The sequence below is a fragment of the Phyllostomus hastatus genome, unplaced genomic scaffold (assembly GCF_019186645.2).
Source record: "Phyllostomus hastatus isolate PE091 unplaced genomic scaffold, TTU_PhHast_1.1 phas_contig_29, whole genome shotgun sequence".
In the NCBI taxonomy this organism is placed as follows: domain Eukaryota; kingdom Metazoa; phylum Chordata; class Mammalia; order Chiroptera; family Phyllostomidae; genus Phyllostomus; species Phyllostomus hastatus.
In genome coordinates this window covers 47816782-47841823 of record NW_025333835.1, presented here as the reverse complement: position 1 = coordinate 47841823, position 25042 = coordinate 47816782, and the positions used below count along the sequence as shown (strand labels likewise).

General features: G+C 60.1%; 1 protein-coding gene across 1 annotated transcript in view; it reads left to right on the top strand.

The window, feature by feature from the left end:
* Positions 1 to 25042, top strand: part of MICAL3 (microtubule associated monooxygenase, calponin and LIM domain containing 3) — a 132504-nt gene that overhangs the window by 73573 nt on the left and 33889 nt on the right. The window contains 6 exon segments of the mRNA XM_045839199.1: positions 930 to 1037; positions 3179 to 3286; positions 3818 to 4004; positions 11229 to 11317; positions 11785 to 11872; positions 24003 to 24198. Of these exon segments, the coding sequence (XP_045695155.1) occupies positions 930 to 1037; positions 3179 to 3286; positions 3818 to 4004; positions 11229 to 11317; positions 11785 to 11872; positions 24003 to 24198 (776 nt within the window).

Here is a 25042-nt window from a genome sequence, read left to right as displayed (position 1 = left end):
GACGAAGAGTGAGGGAAGCGTGTGGAATCCAAGGAGACATGCTGGTGGGGAGGGATGTTGGGGTCCAGGGCCACCATGTGCAAGAGGGAGGGTGGCGGCAGGAGCCTCCTTCCGTTTTCTCACAGGGCTGGTTTCCAGGCGCTGCACTGCAGGGGCTTCTCGGGGCCACTGCGCAGCGTCCTCGCAGGACTTCCCGTGACAGTGCTGCACACACGCTGCTGTCCTCTGCCCCACTGCCCCCCACACCCCACACCCCACCGGCACCCACTGTCCAGCCCCCGGAAGCTTCATCTGCTCTCCCTCCTGCTGGGTCGCACTGCTTTGCAGCGATGCACCCCAGTGCCCCGTCAGCTGATCGTGGGGAGCATGGGCTGGTGACACTCACACTGTTGTCCCTCCGCGCTGTGACATCAGTTCAGGCTGCTGGGAAACTGAGTGTTTCTCGTTTGCCAAAACTCCACCACCTTCCCTGTGTCCGGGGACTGCATGGGTCTGTCCCTGCAGAGACCCCGCCCATGCTGTCCATGAGCTGCCCGTAATCTGCAGGGGCCTGGGAGCCTCACGTCCCTTCTCGTGGTGACCACTGAGGTTGGGCGGGCTCCTGGTGGGCAGAGCACTGGTGGTAGGAAGAGGAAGAGCCACACTACTGGCCTTCATGTGGGGGGAGCAAGCGCTCCCCTAGACTTGCACCTCCTGCCCAAGAGAACCCAGCTCAGGGGGCGAGAGGCTCTGCAGAGCCCAAGTCCGGGGGGTGGGGGCAGGCCGCGCATGCTGCTGCTGCTGCTGCTGAGAACGTTCCTTTACCACGTGGCTTCTCGGGTCACGGTCTGGAGTGGGAAAAGGCCCTGGAAGTGGCGGGCTGTGCAGGTCCAGGTCCGTCTGTGACTTCACATTTCCTCTGATTCTTCTCTCCGTCTTGTGTTTTATAGCCAGAGTCTGAACCTTCTCGTCGATTTTTTGTCGACCAGTGGGAGCTTTCTCTTAGTCTCCGTTCCTCCAGCCGCCCCGCCTCTCCCTCCTCTGACTCCCTGCGACAGGTAGCAGGCCTGGGGCCGGGCGGAGCTCTGTGTGCCTGCAGCCTCTGCGCACGTCACTGCACGTGTCCACCCGGCCCGGGCAGGCGGCAGAGTGCTCAACTTTGGCTCGTCTCCTGTAGGGACCCGTGTGTGTGTGTGTGTGTGTGTGTGTGCGCGCATGCGCGTGCACATCAGCCTGTTTTACACGTGCCATTTGTGAGCATGTGCCTGGGTTGGAGAGGCTGCCAGCTTCTGCTGCATCAGGTTCTGTGGACATAAGCCTCCTTTCAGTGCAGTTCAACTGTATCAGTAATGGTAAACACTTCTCGCTGCTAGGTTTGTAACTCCAGATGTCTTTAGAAAACAGGAACCCCAGCTTAGCTGACCTCTTAAGTGGCGTGAACGTGCAGAGTGCTGGGTGTCTGCTGAGCCGCTGTTGCTGAGGGCTATGGGCCTGAGCCAGCCTCCCAGTCGTAGACAGAGGATGGAGGGTTGCTGCCTCCCATCTTGCTCCCTGTCCTCAAGCCTGCGCTGGCCGCAGATGGGGTGTGTGGAAGCAGGTGCACAGGTGGCAGCAGCAGGACAAGTCCAGCCATGGCTGCGCTGGAAGTGCAGGAAGAAGGAAACCACCTGCTCTTTATGCCCAGGACAAAGAGCCTCTCTTGGAGGATGCTTGTCATCATCACATCCCTGAGACCTGGATGTGACAGGGGCCTGCGCACTCAGCCATCCCTGAGCTGATCCCAGAGCTGTCCTGACAGTGCAGTGTTCAGGGTGGGGGGCGTGTGCAGCAGCGTGGCCCCAGGGCCCGCTCTGCATCCCAGCCTCGCCCCTGACACCCAAGCCAGGCCTCAGGCACCACAGATCAGAGGAGCGCGGTTCCCGCTCTCTCGTCAGCTCCGCTCTGCCTGGCGTTGGTCAGCTCCCGGCCTCGGGTCTCCCGGGACCCTGACCTAGGGAAGCTGCGTGTTTTTCTCAGCCACTAAAATGCACCTGAATCCTCAGCTTCGGCTCCAGCCAAGCCTTAGAGCATCGCTGGCCCACTTTGACCTGGTCAGCGCCCCCTCCGGGGCTTCCCCTTCTGCCAGCCAGGGCACGCCTCGCACAGCGGTTCCCTCGCACGTGGCTTTGGTGTCTGTCCACTCAAACCCTTTCTGACTGCAGTGACAGCTGCCCCTGCAAGCCCTGCGTCCTGCAGCTCCGGAGCAGCGTGTCCCACATGCAGATGTCCTGGCTGTCTGCACACAGAAGCATCCCTGGTCATGGAGCCCCCAACAACTCTGGCCTCATTCCCCAGGCCAGACTCACAGTGGGGTTCCCCAGCAGGAAGGCTTGCAATTAGAATTGAATGTTTTCTCCTATTGCGTCTTTAGCATTACTAGAAAGAGGACTTGTTTGGTTAGATTTTTTCTTTTCCAACCTATAAAAATGAGTTCCTCTGGAATAGAAACCTTTTCTGACTTCCCAAGACTAAACAGTAGCATGTCTGCATGCTGGGGGTGTGGGCCCTGCAACTGCACCTGAACTGCCCACCCTGGGCAGCCTGGCCCCAGGGCCTGGGGCCTGGGCAGAACACAGACACCCACAGTGCAGATGGGCTGGCAGGGGCCTTCCAGGTAAAGCCGCGGGATGTCTGATGCACCTGACGGTGGTTATGAGTGGAGCGACACCCACAAGGAGGGAGGTTATCTGTCACTCACGTGGAGAGTCTGGCTTTCCAAGGATGAGCTTTCTCACTGAGGAAATGACCCCCAGGCCCTGCCAAACCCAGAACTGTGCTGTTGGCCAGGCGCCTGTCGGGACAGCATCACCCCCTGAGTTCTCTGTGGGGTCTGAGTCACCAGGGACTGAGGCCCATCTTACTCTGCTCTGTGTGTGTGCCCGGTCTGTGTACCCGCCCGCCCCCCTCCCCCCACACAGCACTGTGTTCCCCAGACAGACACGGCCGACAGGCCCCAGTCCTGGGCACAGCCCCCCACCTGGCTGTCGCTCCAAGTGGACACCAGCACCTGTTGCTTCCCTGCTGTGGACACCGTGTGGGCATGGTCTGCTGCTGCACCTTGTGTTCACTGTGCACCTTTCAAAGAGTTCTTCGTCTTAACTCATTTGTTTTTCCTTCTCATTCCCTTCATTCTGGTCTCTGTGTAATCTCCAACCAATAGAAGTATATAAAGATGTACACGGGTGGAGTGAGCTCATTGGCTGAGCAGATAGCCAATCAGCTTCAAAGGAAAGAACAGCCCAAAACCCTTCTAGACAAGAAGGAACTGGTAAGCTCTGTACTGAGGAACCGTCTCTAGATGTAACGCGGCTGTGGCAAGCATGCCTGCCTCGATCTGAGAACTGCAGTGACACGCGGGGCCTGTGTGTGCCGAGGGCCCTCGTTTTTCAGTGTGTCTGAGTTCCGTGACTGAACCTCCAGGGCTGTAACCGTTGCTCAGCTAGAGTGTTGGTGGAGAAGCTTTCTCTGAGAGTGACAGCTCTGGAGGCCAGGGACCCGTGTCCATGCAGAAACACGCGAACAGGTCCTGGGCACTTTTACGTGACCTTCCCAGACAGTTCTGTCACAAGGATGCGGTTTGAGCTCCACGCAGCTCTGTCAGATGGACTCAGGTGTTCTCTGGGCCGCTGGCGCACGGGATGCGGCAGCACCTCGTGCTGAGTGCAGTGGGGCAGTCAGCGTGGCGGGCCGGGGGCAAAGGGAGTGTCTCGGGCGGCCTCGTCGCGGGGCCCCAGGGAGGCCTGTGGCCCTGGGGGCAGCCCAAGACGGCACCTTGATGCACCTGCCCCACCCTCTGCAGGGCTCCATGAAGAAGGAGTTCCCGCGGAACCTGGGAGGCAGCGACACGTGCTACTTCTGCCAGAAGCGGGTGTACGTGATGGAGCGGCTGAGCGCTGAGGGCAAGTTCTTCCACCGGAGCTGCTTCAAGTGCGAGTACTGCGCCACCACGCTGCGCCTGTCGGCCTATGCCTATGACATCGAGGACGGTGAGTCTCCCTCTCCCCCGTGTCTCTCCTGACCCTGCGCAGCTGTCTCTCCAGCCTTTGTTTCTCTCCACGGCGCTGATAAACAGTCCCAGTCCCCTAGAATCCTGGGACCACAGCCCTGCGTTGCACAGGGACTGGTAGTGAAAATGGCCTGGACGTAGTCGCCTCCCGTCCCCGAAGACACTGGGTACGAGGGGCAAGGTGTGGACCAGTCTGGTCTTGACTTTTGAGAAGGGGAATCCCGCCTGTTGTCTAAGCTCAGTGGCAGCACCGTGACACCAGACCCCCTGCCTGGGCTCTCAGGCATGGGGATGGGCCTCCTGAGGACGCTCGTCGCTGCTGCTTCCCCTCAGGGACACGAGCGGAGTGTGAGGTGGCACTCTGGTTGTGAAGATGAGACACGTGCCTGCAGAGCTGCAGCCACGTCGGGGCGTCTGGTGGGGCAGAGCTGTGGCGTGTAGGTTCTAACTCGAAGGACACTCGGGAGCTCGGGAGCCATTAGGAATGACTGACCCGACCTCAGGCTCCACACAGAGAGACATGCAAAGGGAAGAGCTGGCACACTTGGCGGTGGCAGGGGGGTGGGTGGCGGTGGTGTGGGGGTGGGCAAGGTCTGGCCAGCTGGGTAAGTGCCCTGCTCTTGACCTGGAGCAGGGAGACAGTGGGCTAACCCAGCTCCCCCAGGCTAACCTGGGTGGATTTTGTATCTGCTCCATCAGCCTCTCCACATAGGCCCAGTGAGCTGGAGAAGAGAGTGGAATTTTAGGAGCCTGTTCTCCAACAAAATCCCTGTGCGATTCAGAACTCAAACCACAGGGCCTCTGATGAGGAAAGAAAAGGTCGGGGAAGGTGAGGCTCAGGACAAAGGAAATCGCCCCAGTGCTGTGCCGGGCACTTCGGCACGTACAGGGTCATTCCCCCTTACACCACCCTGGGGGGCTGCTTCTGTCTGTAATTTTATGAGTCGGGAAGCTGAACTCAGAGGCTAGAAGTGGCTTGTCCGCCTTTGCACTCTCTGAGACCCCTTTCAGTTCAGCCGCTCGGCAGCAGTGACTCGGTGCCCGTGTCAGCTCCAGGTGGTGACCTGAGAAGCACACACTCCAGAAAAACACGCACGTCTTCCCCTTGTCCCCGTGGACTCTCCCCCTCAGCCGTTGTGAAAGGACACGGGCTGCCCTCAAAGTAAGCTGCTCTTTTGCTTGCCAAGTGCCAGCTTAGCTTTGACTGCTGCCAAGTTTGAAGACGAGAGCTCCAGATCAGACAGCATCGCAAGTCTCCCCTGTCGTCCTGAGAGGGAGCGCGTGCAGGGCCCCGCCCATCTCTGCCAGGCCCATCCTGGCCACACTGCAGCCCCACCCGGACTGCTGGTCCTCCCGCCTACCCCACTGTTGCCCCCATAGGCTGCTTCCACAAGGCAGCCGGGGCGTAAATCAGATCTCCCCAGTCCGAGTCTGCTACTATGCAGACGGCAGCCCGCCTTCCCAGGTGGAGGGCCTCTCATCCGCCGCCCTGCCCAGGTCTCCAGCCTCTCCGCTAGGAGCTGCCCCCAGCTCTCTGAGCCCAGCCACACTGGTCTCCTGTCTGTTCTGGACACACGGTTACCTCGCTGCCCGAGGACTTGGCCCTTGCTGTCTCCTCCCCTAGAGTGCACTCCCCCCACCTTCTCGGGGGTGTCCTGTCACTCACATCCTCAGAGAGGCATCAGCACACCTGTCCTGCAGGGCTCACCACCACCTGGTCCTGCTTCACACGCCACCTGCTCCCTCCACGCAGAGGCCAGGCTGTCTCCTGATGGGAGTGTCCTTGGTGATTAGCTTGCAACTTGGGATGTGATGGCACTGGGTGAATGAGTGCGGGGCCTAGCTTCCCTGGAGCTGTCTGTTTTCTCCAGCTCCCCTGTCCACCCACTTCCACACTCAGTCACCCCGATTCCACACTTTGTTCAGGCTGTGTAAAACCAGGGACTCGACTGCATCGGTTGTAACCTGTGGTCCGTGTGTCACACGGGTGTGGCGGGCGGTGTGGCGCAGTGGCTGCAAGGAGCACCTCCAGCGCCAGGCTTCTGATCCTGTCCAGTGATGGTGGGGTGGGGCCCCCGGGCAGGCTGCTTAGCCTTTCTGTGAAAGGCAGGTGAGAGGACTGACCTCACTGGACTCTGAGGAGTGAATGAGTTGATGTAAAACAGTTATAATAGAGTCTGGCGCATGGTCAGTGTCAGATAAAATGAGCTCTTTTTGTAGTCAGCCTGAGAAGCAGGAAGCACACAAGGCCGAGTGTGAGGAGGAGACCCGTCCGCGGGCGCCCGAGCCCTGGGATGCGTGGCGTCTCCCTTCCTCACCTGGGTCGAGGGTGTGGGGCAGGTGGGTCTTCGGGTTCCGTGGAGGAGCAGAAGCCGCATGGTTCACACAGCTGTTGAAAGGTGGAGACAGTTCAAACTGCGGTCCAAGGTCATGTTCCTGGAAGAAACAAGGTTCCGGAATGTCTTTGAAAATGGCCTTTGGTTGGGCTCGTGGGACTTGTGTTTAGAACCTAAACCGTTTGTCCTTATTAATTTAGGATATCGTAGCTAATTCTCTGAGCATCCGCTGGCAGGCTAACCTGTTCTGTTGTATTGTAAAATCTAGGATTCTACTTTAGTAGGACAAAGCAAATTAGCGCAGGGGAAAGAGTGGAAGAAAGAAAGTAACCATAACTGTGATTTTCTGATACTATAAGAAGCAAGACTCTTGGTCACAAGTAACAGGGCCCCAGTCAGATTGGAGCTAGGTGTTGGGTTCACGTCTCCCTTCCGGTGGGGCCTCGGGGAGGGTGCCCCCTGCACCACCCATAAGAACCCCAGAAGGCTCTCGGTAGCCCAGCTCAGCCACATGCCAGCCCCTGGAGACCTGGGTGGGCTGCCGGGGAGGGTGTTCTGCCTGGCTCCTCTGGGCCGCACGCCCACCTCTGGGGCAGGCAGCGCCGGGCTTCGCAGTCGGGAGCCACGCTGGAGTCACGTAGACAAAGCACAGAGAAGTAGTGTGTGATGTCAGCACTCACACGTTTTTCCTGATTACATTTTATCTGAGTCCAAGTTCACGGTGAAGTGGTTTATTACAGATGGCAAAAGGAGACTGCGTCCCAGCAGAAAAAACCTGCCCACGGCCACGCTTCCCCGCAGGGACGTCGGCAGTGAGGTGGCCGGGCCTGGCCCGTCTGCCGGCCGCCGTGTCTCCGGGTTCTGACTGAGTGCCAGGGGCGACTGGAAATGCTACATCTGTGAATGTTGCATGAAATTATGGAAGTTCATAAACTGTGTTTTTTTAAAAGATTTATTCAGTGTTGCAGGGGAGTACAGATAAAAGAAAAACAGAAATCAGTTTCTTTGAAGGAAAAAATACAAGCAGATCACCAGCCAAAGGGGGAAATGGAGAATTTACCTGGGACCTCCCCTCTGTCGGCTTTTTCTCCCCCACCCCCAGCTCCACTGGGATGGAGCTGACGCGTAACATCGTGTGAGTTTAAGGTGCTGGTTTGGTGCATTGCTAACTACGCTGGTTGCCACCACAGTATGGGCCCCTCTGGGCTGTCCCATAGTTGCTACCATCCCCTCCCCCCAACAACCTTCAGTGCAGCGCCCAGTGCTGTGAGCGACAGCCCCCATGTGGGGCACACCAGACCCCCACCTGGCCGCTCTCCTAACGGGAACGCCGTACCCTGCACCTTGTCCCCACCCCTCCAGCCTGGCAGCCACCCCTCCACTGCGTTTCTCTGGGCGTGTCTTTCTAGGTGACACATGAAATGACGTCACATCGTGTTTGTCTTTACCTGTCTGGCGCATTGCACTGAGCCCAGTGCCCACGTTGCCGCAGACACCAGTTCCCTTCTGGGGGACCAGCAGCACTTCGTCGTGCGTGTCTCCCTTCCCCACACTCCCACCCCTTGGGTGCTGGGAGTGACGCTGCTGTCACATGGGTGCAGGCGTCTCTGCAGGGTCTCGACTTCAGGTTCTTTGGATAACCCCCTGGGAGCGGAGCTGCTGGACCTTATGGCGGTCTTATTTTTAGCTTATCGGCCCTCCGAACTGTTTTCCACAGTGACTGCACCAGACCACAGGCCCACCCTCAGTGCTGAGGGCTCCCTTTTCCCCACACCCTCGCCCCCACTCACTCTCGTCGGGTTGTTGACAGCCATGGTGACGGGCACGAGGTGACACCTCATGGTTTCTTTCACATCTCCCTGACGAGTGGCACTCCCCTGTCAGCTGTCTGCTGGCCATTTGTGTGTTGCTCTGGAAAACCAGTTGATTCAGGTTGTTAGATTTTGTGCTGTTGAGCTGTGTAAGTTATTTACATAGTTCGGACATTAATCCCTTGTCAGGCATGTGATTTACACACCTCTTCTCAATCAGTTGGTGGTTTTTCATTTCACTGATGGTTTCTTCAGCTTGTGGGAGCTTTTAGTTGAACACAGTCCCACTTGCTTATTTTTTGCTCTTTGCTGTGCGTTCGCCATCGCATCCAGAAAACGACCTCCAGGCCAGTGTCCGGGAGTCAGTCCCCTCGGCTTCTGGGAGGTTTACAGCCTCAGGTCTCATGCTGGGGCTTCCGTCCGTTTCGGGGTCACTTTTGCGAGCGATGCCACTCTCCCCACTTTCCCAGCACCGTTGACTGGAGAGATTCTTTCCCTGTTGACCCCCTCGGCCACTTGTCAGAATCCACGGACTGTCCGTGTGGGTTTAGTTCCAGGCTCCTGACTCTGGCCACTTGGTCTGTGTGTCTGCTTTCCTGCCGTGATCATCCTGCCGTGACACTACAGCCTCGAAATAACGTCGGAAGGCAGGAGCGTGGGAGCTCCAGCCTTGGTCTTTCTCAGGGTGGCTGCTTGGACTCCTCAACGTCTTCTGTGGCTTCACACACACGGAGGACTGTTTTTCTAGTTTTGTGGAAAATGCCCTTAGTGTTTTCTTAGGGGTTGCGTTGAACCCATAGATTGCATTGGGTGGTGTGGACATTTTAATAATATTAGTTCTTCCTACGCATGAACTTGGGACGTCCTGCCAAGCATCATCTTCGGTTTCTTTTACCAGCGTCCTGTCATCTTCGGTGGACAGGTCTCTCACCCCCGGTTAGATTTATTCCTGAGTGTTTTCTTGTTTTTGATGCTGCCGTAACGGGATTGTCTGTGTCTTCTCCGGATGTTTTGTTGTTAGCCTATTGAAATGCATCTGTTTTGGGGGGTATGTTGATGTTGTATCCTGAAACTTTACTGAATTCTTTGGTTAGTTCTAGAAGATTTGTGGTGGAGTCTTTAGGATTTTTCCCAGACGAGGTCGTATCATCCGCAGACAGAGACACTGCTACGTCTTCCTTTCCTGTGTGGGCGCCTCCGTTCCACCTCCTTGTCAGGGGCCCTGGCCGGGACCCCCAGCTCTCTGTCGAAGGACTGTGGTGAGAGTGGGTGTCTCCGTCTCGTTCCCAGTCTCAGAGGGAGCCTGCCAACCTCTCACCCCGAGCATGGCGTTGGCATGGGCTCTCACGAGTGGCCTCCATTATGTTGAGGTGTGTTTGTTCTACATTGAATTTGTGGAGCACATTTTCATGAAAGGATGCTGTACTTTGTCAAATGCTCTTTCTGAATCTGTTGAGATGACTGCATGATTCCTATTTTTCTTTCTGTGATGGTAACGTGGTGTTCCACTTGTATGGATTTGCATATGTTCAGTCACCCTGCGTCCCAGACCTGAAGCCACTTTGTGATGCCGAGTGACCTTCTGCATGCGGTTGGAATGCCGTCTGCTACTGTTTGTCGAGAAGCTTTGCGTCAGCGCTCATCAGGGACGTGAGTCTGTTATTTTCTCCCTCGCGGTGTCCTTATCTGGCTTTGGTTTCAGGGCGGTGCTGGCTTTGTAGCAGGAGTTCGGGGGTGGTGCTTCCTGTTCAGGGTTTTGGAAGAGTCTGAGAAGGGTTGTGTCGGGCCTTTCCACACTTGGTGCCGTTCCCCAGTGAAACCGTATCTGGCCCTGGGCCTCTGCCTGGGGAGGGTTTTGGTTACTGATTCAGTCTTCTTACTTCGTCTTGGTCTGTTAAGATTTTCTGTTTCCTCGTGACATAGGTTCATGGTGGGTGGTGTGTTTCTAGGAACTGACTTACCTCTTCCGGCTTATCCAGCTTGTTGGCATGTCCTGGTTCACAGGAGTTTCCCACAGTCCTTTGAATTCCTGTGGTACCAGTTGGAAGGTATCCTTTTTCGTTTCTGATTTTATTGTCTTCTCCTCTCGCTGTTTCTGAATCACTCGAGTAAAGGTTTGTTGATTTTGTTTCTATTGTTTCTGTTCTTAAAAACAGCTCTAGTGTTACTGACCTTCCCTACTGTTTTTCTGGTGAGGGTTCCTTATTTCCACTTTGAGAGCAGTTTGCTTGTCCAAGGAGCCCTTGCTCCTGAGCGGAGCGTGACGGGGCCCCCACCACAGCTTGTCTGTGGTGTTCAAGAGCCAGCTTCAGTGGGAGCAGAGCAGAGTCCGGGAGAATGACCCTTTGTGACCAGCTCCCACCCCCAGCGTCTGGGGAAAAGCCACAGTCGGTGCTTCTCAAACCCCTGACCGTGGGAGTGCGTGCTGTCCCAGGACCCTGTGACACAGGCAGACACGGCCGGACGCTGTAAGGAGTAACTCCAGAGGTTTAGCCCTGGTTCTGTGCTGTGCACTCTAATGCTTTCCTTTCTGTTTTATTTTGCTTCGCTGTTTATAGTCCACTGCAGAGTCGGTGGGCTTGGTCTGCGCTGCTTGTGGACGCGGTGAGGTCACTCGGTGCGGCGTGAGCCGTGCTGGCTGGAGGTCCTGTCAGGATCAACTGGCGTCCAGTGCCGCCCATGCAGCCCCCACGCCGCCACCCTGTGCCTGGGTTCATTCTTGGTTTCCCCAGAAAGGCCGCTCTCCCTTCTCATGTGACCCCGCTTTGTTCCACACACACACTGCTGCTTTGTGTGCGGCACCCCCACTCGCCCCCAACCCCCTGCACTGTGCCAGCCTGGCGTCAGGCACTGGCTGGGGGTTGGCCCAGCAGCTTCACCTATCAAAAGGAAGCCCTTCCCCTTTAGGTAAATCAGAGTTTTAGGGGGGTCTGGCCTCCCAGGACAAGAAGCCTGAGTCCGGGGGTGGAGGCTTCCTGTGGCCGAATGGTCAGGAGTGAAGTTCAGAGTCACGGAGCCATGCTCACGCCCCTTTCCCCTGCCTCTTGCCGCCTGCAGGTAAATTCTACTGCAAACCTCACTACTGTTACCGCCTGTCCGGCTCCGCACAGAGGAAGAGACCAGCGGTGACCGCCCTGTCTGGGAAGGTAAGGGTCCTCCGCCCTTGCGGGAGCAGCAGGCCCTGAATGCTTTGGCATCGGGCCCAGTCAGGGTGCAGCCGCGGCGCCTTCTGAGCGGGCGTGGAATTGCCCCTCCGGGTGGGGACAGTGCTCTGGAGAGCATCCTTGGTCCAGTTCGGGGAGGGGGCATATCACTGGGTCCACGGTCTGTCGCTCTCCCTTCTGTAACCGAGAGTCAGTAGCTCCTCCTTCAGTTTCTCTGCTGCTGGGTGTTGCCCAGTCAGTGTAGGTGGACCGTGGCCTGTCCCCTGCAAAGTGTTGTGGGAGGAGGTCTGGTGGGTGGAGCCAGGTGTCAGCCCCTCAGGAGGTGCCTGAGGAATGGCTTTTGAAGGAGGGCCTACTGTGTGAACAGCACGGCTCTGGGCTGTTGGGCACCCTGCCTCCCGAGCTCAGCGGCTCTGGCCCCTCACTCTTCTCCCTGTGGACTTTCCTAGGATGCCAGAGCACCCCTGCAGGAGGGCCCGGTGGCAGACGCAAGTGGACGGGCCAGCGGTGCTGCTGGCCCTGCAGAGAGAACTCCAGGTAGCCTTACTTCCTTGTTTGGCTGGGTGGCAAGTCACTCGCTGGGCCTGTGTGACAAGGCCAGGGGGGTGAGCCAGCACCTCCAAAGCAACATTTCTGCGATTGGGCTTCAGGTGGCCCAGAACCCCCTGGACTCCTTTTTCATGTGCCAGCTGCTCGCATTCGGAGTCCCCTTTCTCTATGGCCTGTCGGAGGTGCTGGTGCAGATCCGCGGGGAGTTTCGCGGGCAGGCCGGGGCCGGCCGGGGCGCTGTCTGGTGAACGAGCGGGGCCCGAGTCTGCTGCACCGCTCAGTGTCGCTGTAGCCGTCAGACATTCGAGGGTGGCTGCTGCAGGCTCCGTCCAGGTCGCCAGGACTCCAGAAGCGGCGGCCCTGCACTGGCCCCGTGTGAGCACAGAGTGGCAGGGCCCCTGGCGGTTCCAGCCCGGGACTCCCGGCGGAGCACAGAGGCAGATAAGCGCCCATGGTTTGGATTGGCATGCACCTGAACTCGGAACTCTGGCCTTCCGCTCCCTATTTAGGTGTGTTGGTGGGCTGACACTTGTCTGCTCTTTGACCTGTGACCACTGAAGGTCGTGCCCTGCCCGCTGGGGGCACAGGACCTCCTCAGGAGGACAGAACTCTGACTGTGCGGTCACTCCCCTTCCTGTGTTGGGGCGGGGGCGCCATCCCTCCAGCAGCAGTCTCTCTGGTCTCAGGGTGGGACTTGGGGGGCTCATGGGCACCCCGCTCACTGTGAAGAATTGCATTTTCCCTTAAAACTGCCTCTCTCTGCTGCACGTCCAGCCAGCCTGTGTGACACTCCCATGAGTCAGCCCAGCGCCGGCGGGGGTGGGGGGAGGCGGGAGGCCAGCAGGGCCATGCATCTGCCCCATGTTTCCTCTCAGGCAAAGCAGATGCATCGAAAGCAGCCGTGTAAAGATTCACGAAATCTACTGTGTAAAAACTAAAGACGATCAGCTAGTGCCAGGATGGTGGAGAAGGCAGGGGCGGGAAGAGACGAAGGTTACCCCTCCGCTTTCACATGAAAAGGCCCAGGGCCACCTCTTTCCCGTGTGGAAGAGCTGGTGTGTGTCTGGGAGAGGCGGGTGCACCCCAGGGGACCCCAGCGCAGGGACTGGAGGCCAAGCGCGGTGAGCTGGGCTCCTCCCCCTGCGCAGGCCCTTTTTATAACCAGGGAGGCTTTCTCAGCACCCTCCAGGTTGTACCACGTTTTATGGCCACAGAAGGTTCTGGAACCTTTTGTAGCCTTGAGCCCTTTATACTCTGCTGTCCTATGAAGGGCTGACAGACCTTTGCCAAACACAGGAAGCGCTGGCAGAGAAAAAGCCAAAGGATCGAGCCCGGTCAGCGTCCCGTGCACCAGGATGTGCTTCTGGCCAGGTCGTGACCCAGCAGAGACGGGTTTTCTAGGGAGCCTGGCTGCTCCGTAAGACAGTCCCAGGGATGGAACCTTCCTTCCGGGTGCAGAGCACAAGACAGTCTTTAAAAGGAGCAGGCTCAGGGGCTCGGGCTCCCCGGAGCAGCCTGCGTTTGTCCCCTTCCGTCTGGTTCAGTCGCTGTTGGGCAGCATCGTGGGTCTCAGGGATCCGCTGAGGAGGAGAGTCCCTAAGAGCAGGGAGAGGACATGAGAGTGGGGTAGACGGTCACCTCCTTGGCAACGTGTCCCCCCACCCCAGTCTTGATGGGGGCGGTGCAAGTTGGCAACGGGGTTAAAGAATCAAAACAAACCAAAACTCAAGGCCCTGAGTTAAAATCAGTCCCCAAGGTTCTGTGCTCTGAAGGTGACTGACTTGCCTGTTGTAGCCCAAGGGACCCGAGCTGTGGCATCTCAGACCCAGAGCCCGAGCCCCGGGTGAGGGAGGCAGGCACCGCTCTGTGGAGGGGGCCCGCCAGTGGAGGGAGGGCCAGGCCTGGGTCTGCTCCAGAGACGGGGGCTGTGGGGCTTTGCTGGCAGCCTCTCCAGAAAGGGACAGAGGCGGGGGTGGTCTTTCATAGTTGCCATGGGAGAGATTTGTTTTCTCCTAGGACAGGGATTTCCTTCTTCGTGTCCCAAATTAAGCTTTGATCGGTTAACTAGAATCTCCTTTTGGAAAAGCTTTGGAAAAACCCAGGGTTTTGGCGTCCTCGAGTGTGGTAGATGGTGGCCATGACCCCAGGCCCAGGGCACAGGCGCCCCACTGTGCTTGGGAGGGGAGAGAGCTGCTCGAGGGAGCTTAGCTGTGCTGAGAGCAGAGGCCCGCCCCGCAGCCGCGGCAGTGCCCCGCCCTTCCCCTTCCTCGTGCGCAGCTCTGCCCTCTCCCGTGGGTCCTCTGCCCGTGCACCGAAACCACGGCTGGTGCCCAAAACACAGCCAGCCACCCGGGTCCGCGTGGACTCTAGGCCTGCAGTGCCGTGTGGTCCTTCCGTGGTCATCCCGTCTGAAGCTGCTGCCTGACTCGGGGTCTGGAGAGCGTTGTTGGCCGTGCTGCTGTTGTGTGCTTGGGTGCAGAGACTCTCTTCTGTCCTCAAAGCCTGTAGACCCTTCGTTCCCCTGCGTCCGGCCCGTGTCCACTGCAGGTCAGGCCCTCTCCCAGAGTGCCTTTCCTGGGCCCCACGCACCCCGCCCTGACCTCAGGAGAAGTCTGGGCACCAACCGGCAGAGAAAGGAAAACCCCACGTGGGCTCTTTCCCACCTGAATGCGTGACCCTGAGCCCCACGGAGCCTTTTTTTTTTGTCCAGAGGAGTCCCGGTCACCTCTCAGGGGGTGGATAACCAAAAATGGGGCGACAGACGGACGGACGGGACGAGGGAAACCCTTTGTCTGTTGTCCTCTGAGGGAAAAGGCAGCTTTAACCTAAAACGGGCCTCTCCGAGAGAGGACCGCCTGGCAGGTGCCTGCTCCCTTCCCCCGGCACCCCTGCCCAACGCTGAAAGGGCGCTAGAAACGCGGGCGTTGCTTTGCGCCCCAGCCGGAAGGGCCCTGCCATGTGGCAGTGCAGGCGTTCAGTCCCGGCTCCTGTCGGGATGTCTCTTCCTGCCCCCGCCGGGGGTCCCCGAGGGGCGTCTCTGCAGAGCCTGCTCACAGAGCAAAGAGACGCTGCAGCCCAGCTGAGCCCCCCGGCCCTGCCCGGGAGTCGTAGTCAACAGTGATGTGTGGTGTTCATGTCTGTACACATGGCTATTTATAGAGACCTAATTTCGTGTATATATATATATATGTATATGAGCAGATATCTATATATTGTGACTTCAGTAATAATAACAATAATGATGAAGCTGCTTCTAAAGTTCCTTCTTCCTTGGTTCTGGAAACCAAGGGATTGAACTTGGCAAGACAACCCGGCCGGGGTGCAGCTCTGCTCCGCCTGGGAGGGGGCCGGGAGGGAGCTGAGCAGCCAGCACGCCCCGTGCCGGTGGGACTCAGGGTCGGTAGCTCAGAAACTGGGCAGGACCCACTCCCAGCCTCAGGAAGTTGGTTCAGGAGCAAATTGTGGAGATCCAGGTTCTGCTGGGGAGACTCCACAGAGAACCCTAGCCCCCCACCCCCACCCCACTGTTCTCAGGCTCAGCTGTGGCTCCACTGGGCTGCTCGTTGCCGCTTGGTGTCCAGTGTGTCCCTGAAAGGGCCCCCTCTCCACGCCCTTCAGCTCAGGATAAAGGAAAAGGTGGGGATGGGGAGCAGCAGGCGGGCCCCCATGCGGGGCCCACAGACGCCCAAGTGAGTGAGTGAGTGAGCGAGCAAGGGAGGGCTGCTGAGCCCAGGCGCGCCCCACCCACCTCTGCCTGCCCTTCCCCAAAGCCTTCACTGTGCTCTCGTTTTTAACCTGTGCTGTCTGAGTTTTTGGTGTGTTTCTTTGTGAGTTTTTAATTTAACTGTGTAACTTTGTTTTCTGCAGTTTCTGTGAAACTAAGGTGTTGTGCTCTTAATTTTTTAACAAGTGTTACCATTCCTAAGAGAATAAACTCCAAACAATCTTCAGGTTTCTGAGTTTTTCTTTTCCTTCCCTTTCTCCAGGTTGGAGTGGCGAAGAGGGCAGGGCAGGTGGGCAGGGAAGAGACAGGGCCACACTGAAACGGGGAACCTGAGTGGGGGTGCCTGGGGTGTGCACGGTGCCGTGTTCGGGCCTGGAAGGCGTTTTACTTTGTAGCAGCTGTGGGTGGAAAAGGAGGAGAAAATGCCCCCATGTCCCACATTTGATTGGCCAGCATGAGAGCCAAGGACAGAGCTGATGGAGGGTGGGCGTTCCATGCCCCGCGAGGACCCTGCTTCATCTCTGGGGCGACCTGGACTGGGAGCAGCTCCGCTCCCTCTCCAGCCTCGGGGGCTTTTTGCGGGAGGGGCAGGGGGCCCCACCCCTGTCCCGCTCCTGGTGCCTGAGGCTCTTACTCTGTGCTCCATGCCAGCTTTGCTGGGGCCCAGACACTGAGCTGGGGTGCCCTGGAGGGACATGCCTGTCCCTGCCTGCCCCCCCCCCATAGTGCTGTGTGGGCACGGTGGCACAGCCCAGCTCCGTGCTGAAGGGGCCCACAGAGGGCGGCGTTCGGGGGCACCCGGGGCCAGGTCTGCTCCTGATGGGCTCTAGGTCCCTGGTGTCTGCGTCACCAAGGCCTGCGGCCTCCTGGGACGCAAGGAGCTGCGTTGGCAGGGTCCTGGGTGCGCCTGGCAGGGAGGGCCTGCGTCCATGCTGAGCTCTCAGCTCTTGAGAGCGCGGATGTCTGTTGCCCTTTGAACCTCAGCGCTGCCGGCTCCAACTGTGTGCCAGTGGAGGGTTTCAGTGGCCTCCCTCGGCCTTCTCATCCCCCGACCCCCAGGCCTCAGCCCGTTGGTCCCACTCTCTGAAGTCAGTCAGTCAGTACCCAGGAACCCGCACCAGGCCGAGAGGAAGAGCTTGGGGCTGTGGGGGGCACAGCAGGTCACTGTGAGTTGACTGCGGGTCGGCATGGGGAGGGGCAGGCATGTGTGTGTGACCCTCAGGCTTGAGCCGTGGCTGCCGTGGCTGTTCTGGACCGTGCAGGGCAGCACCGCAGAGGCCCGTGACAGCAGATGGGACTCTGCCACCTCCTGTGAGACTTACTGTGAGAATGGCCCTTGGGCCTCGGTTTCCATCAGAAGCTTCTGTGGCCCAGTCCCTTTTCTTCTCCTGAATTCGCTGGTGATTTCCCCTGATAGAGACCCTCCCTGGGGGAGCCCCAAGGTGCAGATGCGGTGATGGGACCCCCACAAGGGACTCTCTTTATACTGAAAGTAGGGCACAGGCCCCATGGGTGCCCCCTGAGGTGCGGGGGAGGGAACACCCATGCTGGGCTGTGTGGACGCAGCAGCCAGGCAGGCATGTGGGGGAAGGGCCCTCCCCTCAGGGCTGAGGCTGATGTTCCCCTGAAGAGTCCCGGTCCCCTTACAGAGCTCCAACCTCGTCAGGTGCGGGAAGTCATAATGACTCACAGGAGGGTGTCCCTGCCTCCGGGAGTCCCTGGAGGCTGCGTCCCCAAGTCACCACCCAGTTTTCTGTCGTGTGTGTCCTGTTGGCTGTTCCCTGTCTCTTCCCCACCCACACTCGGTGGGGGACGGGCCGCCCACAGGAACTCCCGCCCTGCACCTGGACAGGGGAAGAGGCAGGGACGCCGGCACACGCCCCTCTCTGTTACTTCCAGGATTCTCCTGCTGCAGGACACTGTCTCCTTTTACTTCCTGTAGGTCAGCTCCCGCCCCGCACTGCCTGCAATTTCTGACTGTTTCTGGGGCACTGGAATGGGCCTCCAAGGAAGACCATGGGCAAGCAGTGGCATCACTGCCCACTGGGAGGAGGGTGGTGGCATCCTCAGAGCCCTCCCAAAACTTGAGGCAGCAGCCCCCCACCCCGAGGCCCTTCTCTGGCACGAAGGCAGTTTGGAGACCTCTTTTAGCAGAAGGGAGCCCAAGGCCCCAGCTCTGCCCCGTGTACAACAGCCTTTCCTGGGGCCACACAGGGGAAACATGTGAGTGGAGTTGGCATCGCTGTGGCGGCCACTCCTGTGCCTGTTCTGTGCCTGCGGCCCTTTTCGCTCCGCCCCTCCGTAAAGCTTGTTTCCACTCCATCACTGTGATGTGTAGCCCGAGCTTTGCCTGGAACTGTAGGCTTTTTAAAAATTATCATTATTATTTATTTTTTTTTTTTAGAGAGAGAGGGAAGGGAGGGAGAAAGGGAGAGACATATCAACGTGTGGTTCCCTCTCATGCACTCCCTACTGGAGACCTGGCCTGCAGCCCAGGCATGTGTCCTGACTAGGGATCGAACCAGTGGCCTCTTGGTTCACAGTCTGGCACTCAATCCACTGAGCCATGCCAGCCCTGGCGGAACTGTAGTCTGTAATAATTACATTCTGTTCAGTGGACCCTGCCAGCAGAAGAGCTCAGGCTCTTGCTCCCGGAGCACCAGCTTCTCTGGGAGCCCAAGGCCAGCTTCCCTGGGCCCCCACCACAGTCTGCTCCCCAGGGGAGGTGAGCCCGCTGAAAGGAAGGGCCCCCAGCATCACCAGACCAGGACCTGGGGAGCTGAGGGCACTTAGGGCCACTGTGGGTTTTGCTTTTTGTCAACAAGCATGACAGAATCAGGGCTGTTTCCCAGGCAAATCGCTAAACGAATGTCCTAATTCGGTTCTCATGTTATTTCAAGGTTAATAAAGGTGGGAACACCGTGGGCACGAATCTGGAGGGGCCGTCTCCGCAACTGGCTGCTGCTCAGCAGTGGAGCCTGAAATGCGCCGTTAGGTCGACGCTCATGGTTGGGGGGCGGGGGGCGAGGGAGGGAGTTTGTCTCTGAGGAGCGAACCTACCCCAGTAACCAAGGAATGGCTGCTGTCGATGAGGGCAGAGCTGTTAGAGCTTACTGGTTCTTGTTTCCCTGCCTTTAGAACTCAGGCAGCACCTAGAAAGGCCAGCGTTGGAGAGAGACCCTCTGCACAAGGTCCCTCTCACCCTTGTACCAACCCGACTCTTATTTCAGCTCATTGGTTCTTTTTTTAAAAGTAAATATTCTCTCCAGAGTTCCGTCTAAACCAGCTGCCTGCCTGCCATTAGCAGGTCCGCCCTTCTTGGGAATCCGGCCCCGGGAGGCTCAGCCTCGGGCTGCAGGCTGTGCTGGGCGTCCCGGGCGGGGAGGAGCAGTCTGCAGGAAGGAAGAGCTGAGGTCGCGGGCTTTGCTGGGCCACCAAGAGCCGACAGGCACTTTGCACACTGCCGAAACACCGTGACGGGGCTGCCGGTGTCCACAGCCAAGAGAGCGGCCCTTCTCTGCTGGCGTCTCTTCTTCAGAAAAAATAAGGCGTGAGACCAGAGCTGCCCCGACTCCGGTTTCCCCGAGACTGGTGCTCACCAGGCCCTGCGGGACCCACTGTCACCGAGACACGGAGAAGTGGAGCGGGACACGTCGTGACGATGGCAGCCGGCAGGGCGCACTCAGGCCCTGGGTGTCGGGCCCTGTCCTGGGGTTTCGCGTGTTTTGTTCACCACCACCCACGGTGGCGGCCGGGGGACGGGCAGGGAGCAGGAGACACAGAGCACAGCGCGCCCCCTGTGCAGCCGCGCCCCCCCCCCGCCCCCCTGCAGCTGTGACCTCTGCGTGAGCCAAGAGGGCAGCGCGCCGTAGGTAAGGTTCCTGGAGACAGGCACGGATGACACCCTGCTCTCGGTCTTACTCCTGGGACGCGCCCGCCCCCGAATTCCTCGCCGTGATCCCCCCCAGGAACCGTGCCTGCGGAGAGCAGCAGGTGACAGAGCCGAGGCCTGTACCACTGACGGGCGAGCGGGGGAAACCATCGGAACACGCTGAGGGAGAGGAGGACGCCCAGCGGCCGGCTGGGAGTCACCGGAGAGGGACGCCCTCTTCATTCGCTCCCTCTCAGCCCTCTTCTCGGTGGGGGAAACGCTGGTCTCCCTTCCCGTGCGGGGCCCTGCCGGCCAGCCCCTGCGCGCCCTGCGCACTGGTCCCCCCAGCAGCCCAGCCGCCTCCTGTCATCGTGCGTGGGCCACTTCCCTGCCTTGTCCGCAGACTCGCTCCTCCAAAACCAGCGGTCCGGTCTGCGTCTCCGTTCGGTTTTGTTCGGTGCTCTGCCTGTTTGGTGCAGACTCCGCGCGTGAGTGACGTCGGGCGGCATTTGTGTTTCTTGTGTTTCTCCCCCCGGCTGGCCTCACTCGGCAGAGAGCCCTCGTGGCCCATCCCTGTCGGCCCAAACGGCCGCCTTTCGTCTTTTCTTGCGGCCGAGCCGCATCCACTGTGCAAATGCAGCACATCGTCCCCTCACCTGCTGGTGGGCCTGTAGTTGCTTCCATGTCTCGGCCGCTGTGAACAGTGCCACGGTGAATCGACTCTGTTCTTGGTCTTGACGGACAAAACCCAGCCTGAAGCTGTGCTGTTACGAAGGAGCCCACAACGGTTCCTCCCTGCGCCCCCCCAAAGGGAACGACCAGGCAGCAGTGTGGGGGAGCTGTCGATTGTTCTCCGGTCCCCAGAGCAACTACTTCGGACCTGGGATCTCCGCCCGCCTGGGGCTTCCTGTGCTGCCTCTGGGGCAGAGGAGCGGACGCCACTCCCAGCCCTGGTGGGAATCTCCCCGCCCCGCCCCGCTGCGTGTCCGGGACAGAGACAGTGCCTGGCTCTCGTGGTCCTGCCAGTTTGAGCAGTGTCCCCTGTGGCAGGAGAGGAGCGTGGAAGTTCTCAGGTGTCCAAGCTGGAGCCACTTCGGACTGAGCCTCAGGCAGTGACCGACGGCAGCTGTGGGCTCATGCGCACTTCCCTGCGGCCGCAGTCCAGCCCCGCCCTGGCGGGCACAGAGGTGCGTCCGGGGAGTTTCCCGGCGTGCGTGCCCTGACGGGGAGCCACCCGAGGCTGTCGATGAGATGTGCTCAGAAACTGGGAAGGAAAGAGGAGCCGGGAACTCGGGGAGACGGAAGGGGCGTTTCTCAGCGCTGTGCCCAGGAGCCTGGGCCTCTCCTGGGTTTGGGGCGTGGGGCTCCTGTGGTGACGGCGCAGGGCTGTTCCACCCACCAGCCTCCCGCCTCCCCCTGGGAAAGGGGAGCGGAAAGGTCACCAAACTTGTCTTTAGTCTCTTAATTTTTACCGTGGCCACCCAGTAGGGCTCACATTGCAAGACAGACCTGCGGGGCATCTGGGGGCCCTTCCGTGGCTTTGCACAGGCTGGGCCGAGCAGTAACCTGTGAGTGGGGTGGTGCCAGGAGGTGACACAGGCCCAGACACGTGTCCTGCCGCTCGGAACGTGGCCTCGGAACAAGCTCCCTCCTCGGGACGCAAGCACCTTCCGGGCGTCTCTGCAGACGAGCCAGCAGCTGTCTGCGCGGTGCGGCCGTTCTCGGCCGGTCCTTCCCTCGCATCCCCGTTGTTCCAGGCTCTGCCCTTGGCAGCAGAGGTGAAGGTGACGAGCGGCCTGCTCTGTGTTCCTCGTGCACCTGGCCCAGGGAGGCAGGGTCGGCGGGCTCGCTCGGGTGGCCTGGCCTGTGTGGTGACAGGTTCCATGCGGTCGGACAGCAGTTCGAGGCCAGGCTTTGCTGCTCCAGCTCAGCGCTGCTGGCACCGGGAGCCGGCTAACTCCGGGCAAGGGCTGTCCTCTGCGCTGGGGGAGATCCGGGAGGTCCTGGCCCCTTCCCACCGGGAACGTCTGCAGATGTGGCAGGGGACCCCTGAGGAGAGTCACCCCAGATAATGAACCCCAATCTCAGCTCAAGTGAAGAGAGGGATGGGCGTGGTGTGGACGGGCAGGGAGCCCCAGTCCGATGGCTGCCCGTCGGCGACCTGGAAGAAGAGTGTGGGTGACAGCGTGACGCCGCTGCGCCCTGCACGGCTGCGAGCACACGCACCCAGGGCGTGTCTGCTCGAAGACACGCCAGCCCCCACGCGAACACCGTGCTGATGGGAGTTCTCCTCCTGCACCCCGAGTGCGCTCCCCTCCGGGGCGGCCCCGGGCTGGAAGCGTCACGCTGCACCTGAATGGGAGGAGCATAGGTCAGAGCACGAGAAGATGCTCACGTGAGTTCCCATTCCGTGGCCTGTCCCCTGCCGTCTGTGGCCGTCCCCCCTCTGAGCCTCCGTGGCCCCATTTGGTAAAGTCAGAGAATGGACAGAATGCTGCCTGCTGTTCTTGACCTCACAAGGCTGTGTAGAGCGAACCCTCTGAAACGCGTGGACACCTGTCTGCTGAGAAGCAGCACAGGGAAGTCAGAGGTGGTCGTGTCCTCAGCAGGGGCTCCAGGAAGGACTGGGATAACCGGGTGAGAGAGTGCGGCAGCGTCACTCGCAGTGCCCGGCCGAGGGTCAGGGCACGGTGGGGCTGGGGCACGGTGGCCCGTCAGGGAGGTTGCCCACCAGCAGGGATCTGGGGCAACAGGCGATGCGAAGGGCGCGGGGCTCTCGGCACCCGCAGAGTGGGCCCCGGGGCGGACGCGCCAGCACGCCTGCTCTCCCGGGCATCGTGAAGTCTGTGTCCGCACTTGGCCGAACCTGCCATCGCCCTTCCTCAGCATGCGGAGGAAGGCTGCCTCGGGATTTCAAAGATCCGCCCCATGGGCGGATTGACTTGATGGATCGCTGCCATTTACCGCGTAGGGCCTCCTGGTTCGTAAGGCCCGTCCTCGAACTAGTGAGTTAGAACAGGGGGCCCAGGCCCCGGCCCGGGGGCTCTCTGGGTCGGAGCGTCGTCCGGTACACGGGAAGGTTGCAGGGCCAGTCCCCGGTCGGGCGCGTGTGGGCGGCAGACGCACAAACACATGTGCGCGGGTGCGATTTTGTCCGTGTCTGGGGCTCCCCGGTAGTCGGACACCGTCCGCACTCACACGTCGGGCAGTGGGTGCGCGGTGGTTTCGTGGCTGTTCTGGGACCCTCCAGCCCGCCGCCGCTGCAGTCGGGTGTCTAGGCTGCATTCGTCTGACCCTGACCCTGGGGGCTACGTTGTGTTTCAGAGAACATGGTAAAGAAGTAAATTATTTTTTATTCTCACTCAAGGATGTGTTTGTTGATTTTTAGAGAGAAGGGACGGGGGAGAGGGAGAGACACATCGATCGGTTGCCTCCTGGACGCGTCCCAACCAGGGGTTCAGCTCAAAACCTGGGAAGTGTGTGCCCTGACCGGCTGTCGATCCGGCCAAGGCACGATCAGTAATTTTTCCTTAAATGTGGGTAATACGGGACTCCAAAACCACGGTGGTGGTGTTGACCAGGAGACTGGTGTAGACTGAAGAAGATGAAAGAGACAATAGTCAAAGACAACAGTTAAGATTCTCAGATGCGCATCCATAACGATACTCAAAAAAATAACAAGAAATGTGGAAACTTCTCTACAAAAGGGTGATGGTGGAGAGGGAGCGTGAGAACGTTCAGTCACCGGCCTGTGACCCCCAGTGTGACAGCTGCCTCAGGCAGAACTCGCCCGCAGATGCCGACCCCGGCGGGTGGAAGGGTGCTGGAGGCGGGCGTCACCACAGGCCAGGCCACCGAGCCCGGGTCGCCAGGCAGGGGCCGCTTGGCTGTGTCCCTGCGCCCTGGTGCCACAGGAGGGTCAGTGTCACGATGCGGTGGTGGCGGTGGACAGCGATGCCAGTGATTCTGAGCAGACAGAGGGCCTGCAGAGGGGGTGGACGGGCAGCAGCCACGGGGCAGGAGCCACGGTTAGATCCTGGGTCCAGGGTGGGGCCGAGGGGAGGACTCACCCTGCAGAGGGGAAAGCTGCAGGAGCAGGCCCACGGCCAGGACAGAGCTGTCTTCTTTGTCCTCCCAAGTCTCCCCCCACCCACCCCTGCCCGGGCCCAGGCTCTGCCCTGTCCTGTGCTGGGGCCCCAGGTCGGCGCCAGAGGCCAGCGGCCCTGCCTGGGGGGCTGACATAGCTGTTTCTGCACAGTGAGGTGCTGCTGCCCTCACACCAGGGCCCCCCCGGCCGCCACCAAATGCGTGGCCTTGCTGACTTTCCGTCTCTTCTTCTCTGGCGCCCTGGCCGTCGTGGGGGGCTGCCTCCCCTTTCACAGGAAGGAGCGGCCGCTGCCTGGGTGGGTGCTCAGATGCTCCTCCCGGCGGTGCCCCTCCTGCCTGCGCCCTCGGCCGTCCCCGCAGGAGGGGCTCAGTGCCTGCAGTCAGTCACAGAGCTTTGCTGCTTCGCTTCTCCGCAGGGTCCAGCGTGAACGGCCTGGAGGAGCCCAGCATCGCCAAGCGGCTGCGCGGCACCCCGGAGAGGATCGAGCTGGAGAACTGCCGCCTGTCCGTGCAGCCGGCTGCAGAGCTGCAGGAGGTGCCCGAGGAGACGCAGGCCGAGCACAACCTCAGCAGCGTGCTGGACAAGGGCCTGGAGGACGACGCCGCCAGCAGGTGAGCTGGCCAGGGCCCGGCTGCGGCCCTGCCCGTGTGCTTCCCCGGACCTCTTCGGTCAGTCACACGGAACCACGGCTGTCTGGGCGCCCGGGCCCCTGCGGCGACAGGAGCTGCTCCTGACGACTGGGCTCCCTGGCCCTCGTCTCTCCTGGGAGGCCCCTCGTCCTTCCTGGGGCAGGGCAGCCAGTGGTCCCGACTTACGGTCCCAGGCTGCTGTCCAGGGCTGGCAGGGGTGCCCACAGCCTCCTCCCTGCGGAGGGCAGACCCAGCAGCAGGCCTGGGCGCAGGTGCAAGTGTAGAGAGGCCCGAGGTGCTGGCGGCAGGAGCCTGGCCAGACCCTGAGGGCGTCTGCTTGGTCCCAGGGGAGTGACCTCCAGGAAAGTGCTGCGGAGAGCAGCCCACACGCCTGCCTCAGTTTCCAGGTGGATTCAGCACAGCCCCTCAGAGATGGCCTGAGAGCCTGCATCCTGCCAGCGAGGCAAGGGTGGGCCTTTCTGTCCTGCGCTGTGCTCTGCACCCCAGGGTCCCAGCCTGTCATAGGTACAGCCCCTGTGGGCTCACAGCTAGAGGTGGGGCTCCCTGCTCCCACTGGGCACCGTGTGGGGTCAGGGCAGCACCCCACACCCCCGAAGCTGCAGCGCGTCTCGTCCCGCCTCTCAGTCCACCCAGGTCTCCAGGGGGCACAGGAGGCCTTGTAGCCTTGTGTTGTGTTTGAAAGACGTGAAGTAGTGGTCACGGGGTTGCACGTTGTTGCTTATTAATAAGAAAGTAAACAGATGCCCTTGGCTGGGGTGTCTCAGTGGACTGAGCAAGGGCCTGTGAACCTCAGGGTCGCTAGTTC